Raw genomic sequence first — 7476 nt, forward strand, 5'->3', positions numbered from 1 at the left:
TAAAATTAGCTTTTTTTTATGTTTTTTAAATATTATTATCTGATTTAAACAAAGTAGAAATTATTGATGGGAGTCAAGTTGCATGGGTGATGAATTATTAGACCTTCATTTATGTATATACTATTTGCTGAAAGGTTAAAGACTTAAAGCCACTGCTTTTTGATTGAAAAAAAAAAATTCTATTTTATTTAAATACAAAAACATAAACGATACAAATATAAATGCTGCGTTAGACTATTTCTCTATCTTGATTACTAAGAGGCTAGAGGTTCATTGATATATTGTTTGCTTTTTTCCCCTTAAACATATGTATGAAAATACTCATACAGAACATTGCAATTTAAACTTAGAGAAACCTAAATGTGGAATCAAGTAGAATTGAACATTTTTCTTTTATTTTCTCTCTGTATAACATGAGTGTGTGTGTTTTTTTTTTTCAAATAGATATTTTTTTCTTATGTACTAATTGTCATTCATTTTTGTCCTATATATTTTTCTGGTCTAAAAACATCACCAATATTTTGGGAAAAGTCTTCCAAACAAATCAACCAAAATGAAAAGAAAAAGAAGAGCTATACATCCACAATTTTGTCATATCACAGACTCCACTAATAAATTCAAATTTCAAGCAACAAGATATTACTATTATTGAAAATCTCTCTCAAATCCAAAATCTCATTGCAGGCAAATCTCACAATATATATATATATCTCACTGTCATGAATCCCACCAAACACGTTGCAAGTTAGATTTAGGAGAATTTTGTAAGAAAAAGAGTTAATTTTTTTACAACCTTGCATTCTCACAAAGTAGTAGTAGTTTATATAGAGTTTAATTTTAGGTGTTTGCTATGGTGTCTAATAAGAAGTGCTAAAAATGAATATCTTATGCATGTTTGCATAAATTCTTATTGCACAAGGCTACAATGTGTAAAATTCCTGCGAAAACAAAAGAAGGAAAAAAGATGCGTGCTCAAGCTTACTTAACCTTAAAGACGACAAAATTAATATTCCACGACAAAATTATGATGTTGCACTTAAAATAAAAAAAGGAGTATTTAAGGGACAAAATAAATCAATTAAAATGGTCTAAATTTAACTTATTTATGAATGATTATTATAAAATAAATTGTTACTAAAATTAATAAAAGTTAAATAAAATAAATTAAAAAAAAATTCCCTAACATTACGGATAATTGACTGGTTTTGTTAACTGAATAGCGACGGGGCTGGAGAAGGAAACGATAAGCGGTTACGCCCACAGGACGGTTCAAACAGCAGAGGAGGTCAAGTATGAGGCTGAGATTGTGGTGCCACATGGTTTCGGAGAGATTGGTGGCATTTTCGTGGAGAATGAGCACCGTAGAGAGATGTTCATTAAGGATATTGTCCTTGATGGCTTTGAAACTGGTCCCCTTCGCTTCTCTTGCGACTCTTGGGTTCATTCCAAGTTTGACAACCCCGTTAAGAGGCTCTTTTTCACCAACAAGGTACCTTCTTATTTTTACCTTACTTTTACAAGTTGTTATTCCATACTTGTTTCTTACTCATTATACCTACTACACAGTCATATTTGCCATCAGAGACACCAGAAGGATTGAAGAGGCTAAGGGGAGAGGAGCTAGAGCTTCTCAGAGGGAATGGGCATGGCGAACGCAAGAGCTTCGACCGCATATACGATTACGATGTCTACAACGACCTTGGAGATCCAGACAACGATATCGAACTCAAGAGACCTGTTCTTGGTGGCAAACACAATCCATATCCACGTCGTTGCAGAACTGGAAGACCTCGCTCCAAAGCAGGTAATATAGGTTGAAATTCAGGTGCAGTTAATTTTATGAAGCTAATAGCAAATATTCGTTCAATGATTTGATATGTTTAACTAATGAAAAAGTATGGAGAGTTAATGGAATATTTGTACAATGTGTATACTAGAAGTTTAGGGTGTCCGATTCAGTATTAGAGATATAATCATTACTGTTATCTTTTATTATTTAAGCTTTTTGCCTTGTGTAAGTGGTCCATCATCTTCACTTGTAAAGACAAATATAGCTAGATGGACAAATAACACTACCCTGGTCCTAACTAACCTTATCCTTCTTACAATCAAGCGTGCCTTTCTGCTTTCTTTATTTCATATGCCACCAAACTTCAATCATGACTATTTAAGTGCAGAAATAATTTAGTTAAATATATTAAATTATTTATCAAGTTTTAAGTTTTAACTATCATTCTTTACTTGAAAACATAGTTATGGACACATGCATGGATGGATATAATCATAGAAATAGCAAATACAACAAAAGTTCTTATGAGATAGCTAGACTCAACAAACATTTCAAACTAATATAATAACTGGTTAGGGTAATGTTAGGGAGACAAAAAAAATAGCCAGAACTTGCTTTATTTATTATTTATTAATTGTTGCAACAATTAATGAATGCTAAATAAGGTAAGTTATGACTGTTTTTGGCTGATTTTCTTTGGCTATCAAACATTTTTGAATTGGTTAATACTCATGTATACCTACAATTATTTTTCGGAAATATTTGGTAACCAAAGAAAATCACCCAAAAATAGCAATAACTTGTCTTATTTAGCATTCATTAATTGTTGTGATAATTAATTAATGTTAAACAAGGCAAGTTCTGATTATTTTTTTTGTTTACCTAGCATTACCCTTATTTTTAGGTGAAGTTTACCAATAGTTAGATAATAGTTTAGTTAAATATATTAAATTATTTAATTAAATCGTCAATATAAAATGAAAATTGTGAAAATCATGGATGATATGATTAAACAATATATGGTGAATATATAGAAGCAGTGCATACATGATAATGTGTGTACATTTGTGATGATGACGTATGCATGTGTATTTGCATCAGACCCGTTATCGGAGGAAAGGAGTAGCAGCATCTATGTGCCAAGGGACGAAAGCTTCTCAGAAGTGAAGCAGTTAACGTTCTCGGCGAAGACGGTGTACTCGGTGCTGCACGCGGTGGTGCCGGCGGTACAGACGGCGATAGTTGACAGGGATCTAGGGTTTGAATTGTTCTCACACATAGATGATCTTTTCCATCAAGGGATTGGCTTGCCTCCTTCTTCAAAGAACAAAGGGGTTCTGAGTAACATGTTACCCAGGCTTATCAAGTTCATCAACGAAACCCAAGACGACCTTCTCCGTTTTGAGCCTCCCGCACCCATGGACAGTGAGTATATATATTACGGTAAAAACTTAGGTGAAGTCGATTTCGTGTAAAGTTGATATCTGAGAGCCGTTAGATGATTTGACTGATTTGACTAAATTTTCATCTAATAACTTTCAGATATCAACTTCATGTGAATTCCACCTTTTACTTGTTACCTTTTTATTTTAAAATTACAATTATTAAATAATAAAAAAATATGACCTAAATTTGAGCTGCATTTTATAAGCGTTACCAAATTTCATAATAATAAAAATAAATTTTTATTAATTAAAAATATAAAAAATGTCTCATCTTTTAAAATACAAAATATCTAAGTTCTTTTATTCATTAAGGGGCTCATCAATTGATTGATGATGAGATTTAAACTCTCAATACTTATTTTAATAGACGAATAAATTGACTACACCAATCTCACACCATTAAAACCATTTTGATAGCTATTTGATGGTTACAAATCACAAAAATTGCTGACTCCTAGCATTCCTCAAACTATATGTTGAAATGTATTATAATATACTCAGACGAATCTATTTATAGAATAAAAAGACAATATAATAATAATCATAATAATAACGCGATCAACTTAATTGATTAACATGGAATTAATGGTTCCGCTACGTTACCAACAGCATATCTGCCAACTTCTGCCAACTCTTATTTATAATTGTGTTTTATGGAAGTGTGTTTGTGGATGTGTCTAATAAAAATGTCTTTTTTATAACTGTGTTTAATAGAAGTGTCTTTATAAATATATTTTCTGGATGTGTCTCTTTATATATGTATTTAAAGTATATTAATTATTAGACACATCCACGAACACACTTCCATGAAACACAATTATAAATAAGAGTTGGCAGAAGTTGGCAGATAATATGTTGGTACCCTATACTTTTCCTGGAATTAATAAATCAACTTAAAGTTAGCCCAAATATACTTTGAACAATATGTATATATATGTACGTGACACGCAGGGGACAGGTTCTTTTGGTTTAGGGACGAAGAATTTGGAAGACAAACTCTTGCGGGTCTCAACCCATGTTGTATACAACTGGTGACGGTAAGCTATCTACCTTCACCATCATTATTATTCCTCTTTGCAATGAATTAATTGGTATGCATATATATATATAGGAATGGCCATTGAAGAGCAAACTGGACCCAAATGTTTATGGGCCTGCGGAATCAGCAATTACGAAAGAACTAGTTGAAAAGGAAATCAGAGGATTCTGTACGGTGGAAGAGGCTATAGAAGCCAAGAAATTGTTCGTATTGGACTACCACGATTTACTATTGCCAGTGGTAGAGCAAGTAAGGGAGCTTCAAGGGACAACACTATATGGATCTAGGGCACTCTTCTTCCTTACACCCGAATCCACACTCCGCCCACTCGCTATCGAGCTTGTTCGCCCTCCCATCAATGGAAACCCTCAGTGGAAGCAAGTCTATACCCCCACGTGGCACTCTACCGGTGATTGGCTTTGGAGGCTTGCCAAGGCTCATCTTCTTGCTCATGACTCTGGTTACCACCAACTTGTTAGTCACTGGTTCGTATCCATTCATCCACACAACAAATTAATCCAACACTTAAGGTAGCGTTTGGTGGAGAGAGAGACTAAAAGACTGAGACTGAAAGACGAGACTAAGAGACAGAGACGGAAATAAATCTCAGTATTCTGTTTGGTGCAAAGTGGGAGATAGAAACTAAAACAAGAATGAAACTCTAATTTAATTTGTACAAAAGGTAAAATTGGAATTAATTAATTGAAATGAGCGTATTTTAAGTATAAAATGTTATTAAAGTTTCAGTCTCTATTTCTAAAAATTTCAGTCCCCTGTGTCCTCACTTTTTGGAGGTATTGAAATACTGAAATTTTTGGGACAGAGACAGAAATTTTAGTACCAGTCTCTGAGCCAACAAACATAATACTGAGTCTCAGTCTCTCCGTCTCTGTCTCAGTACCTCAAAACAAACGCTACTTTAGTTCAATAAATTGCCTTTTTTGACATGAAACATTTAGTCTCCAGAAATTTTACCAGTCAAAATTAGCTTAAGAGTAAAACAGAAATGTTTGGTAATTAAAGAAAATCAGCCAAAAACAGCCATAACTTGTTTTATATAGTATTTATTAATTGTTGCGACAATTAATGAAGACTAAATAAAACAAATTTTTTTTGCTGTTTTTTTATCTCCTTAACACAGAAATATTTGGTAACCAAAGAAAAATAATCTTAAAAAATCAAATTTACTTCAATTTAACTCTTAAAATTAAACGCTTTCAATTGATTTTCTGAATTAGCTAGATTGATTCTTTCATTAGTTAGATAATAACACATGATATAATTATTTTATCACACATCATTTAATTAGCGATTATTTACTTAATTATTACGAATGAACTTATATTTTTAACTATGAAATATATGAGCACAAACCATTTTAACAATACAAAATATAAATTAACACTCATGAAAAGTTGGATTAGTATGATAAAATTTGTTTAAAATGATAGTTTATTCAACTATTATTGCATCTTTCAGAACCAACCATTTTGCCTATTAATCCTGTAAAGAAATATAAACTAAGTTGACATTCGTTAATTAAAGATTGTGTTAGTTTGATAAGATTAGGTTAAATAGTTTTTCGAACTAATAGTTCAACTTTACTTAATTATTATTCATATACATGTGACATTTATTTGATGGTAAAAATTCACATGCAGTAATCTTCATATAAAGTTGATTAAATTATCATCTAATAGTTCTCAAATATTAACTTCATATAAAGACAACTGCACACGTGTATCTTATTTGATTGATTTATGAATCACATGCTTACATTGTTGTATATAATGATGTTCAGGTTGCGAACTCATTGTTGCACAGAACCTTACATAATAGCAACGAACAGGCAATTAAGTGCAATGCACCCAATCTATAGGCTTTTAAATCCACACTTCAGATACACAATGGAGATCAATGCACTTGCACGTGAAGCCCTAATCAATGCAGATGGGATCATAGAAACAAGCTTCACTCCCAAGAAATACTCTATCCTCCTAAGTTCCATTGCTTACGACAAACACTGGCGATTCGACTTGCAATCCCTCCCCAATGACCTCATCCACAGGGGGATGGCGGTTAAAGACGATAATGCCCCTCATGGTTTGAGGCTCACCATAGACGACTACCCTTATGCCAATGATGGACTCATCCTTTGGGATGCTCTCAACGGATGGATCACTGATTATGTTGACCGCTATTACTCCGATTCCGATCTTGTCCGCTCCGATGAGGAACTCCAGGCATGGTGGCATGAGATCAAGAATGTTGGACATGGCGACAAGAAAGACGAGCCATGGTGGCCGCTTTTGAACACCAAAGAGGATCTTGTTCAGATTCTCACCACCATTGTTTGGATAGCTTCTGGCCACCACGCTGCCGTCAACTTTGGCCAATATGATTATGCGGGTCAGTATATAATTTATCACAAATAATTCTAAAACAGTTATTGTTGATAGATTGTTGGTTACAGAAGAAGAGAAAGTATCCGAGTCAGCAGATTTTGTGGTTTTTAGCCATCAATGATGTTTTTAATGGTGTTAGATTACATCTAATGATGTAGAATCATTCAATTTTCTTTTGATGGTTAAGTGTTGGCCAAAATTTAACAAAAGTGCTGGTCTCTTAGCACTCCTCACAGAAGAACTTTGGTTACATACCAAAATCGATATGAAAATTGTTATCAAACTACTTTTTTTTTTTAATTTAAACTGACAAAATTATCTTCAACATGTCTCTCATATCAGAGCTTTTTTTGAGTTTGTGTAAAATTTGCATATGTTTTATTTTTCTTTTCATTTGCATCATGCTAAAATTCTCATATTATATCATAAAATCATTTCTGTTAAAATCTTAAGATGATAAGAAGAGAGAAATAAATGATTATGTTCAAACAGTAGCAAATGTATCCGATCCTAACATTCTGTATTATGTGATGAGAACAGGGTATTTCCCAAACAGACCCACAATTGCAAGGAAGAAGATGCCAACAGAGGAACCAACAGAAAAGGAATGGGAAGAATTCATGGAGAAGCCAGAGATGGAATTGTTAAAGTGCTTCCCATCACAGATCCAAGCGACAACAGTGATGGCAGTGTTAGACATATTGTCAAGCCACTCGCCAGAGGAAGAGTATTTGGGTGAAACCATAGAGCCGTCATGGGAAGAAGACCCAATTGTAAAAGGAGCGTTTGAGAAGTTCA

The 7476-nt window shown here is 33.3% G+C and overlaps 1 protein-coding gene across 1 annotated transcript in view; it reads left to right on the forward strand.

Moving 5' to 3' along the window:
* LOC107629000 (linoleate 13S-lipoxygenase 2-1, chloroplastic) overlaps positions 1-7476 on the forward strand; it is a gene marked incomplete in the record, with an annotated part of 8558 nt that overhangs the window by 801 nt on the left and 281 nt on the right. Inside the window, 7 exon segments of the mRNA XM_016331665.2 lie at positions 1221-1489; positions 1567-1804; positions 2891-3214; positions 4186-4271; positions 4346-4758; positions 6075-6682; positions 7219-7476. Coding sequence (XP_016187151.1) covers positions 1221-1489; positions 1567-1804; positions 2891-3214; positions 4186-4271; positions 4346-4758; positions 6075-6682; positions 7219-7476 — 2196 coding nt within the window.

Source organism: Arachis ipaensis, chromosome B03, assembly GCF_000816755.2.
Source record: "Arachis ipaensis cultivar K30076 chromosome B03, Araip1.1, whole genome shotgun sequence".
Classification (NCBI taxonomy): domain Eukaryota; kingdom Viridiplantae; phylum Streptophyta; class Magnoliopsida; order Fabales; family Fabaceae; genus Arachis; species Arachis ipaensis.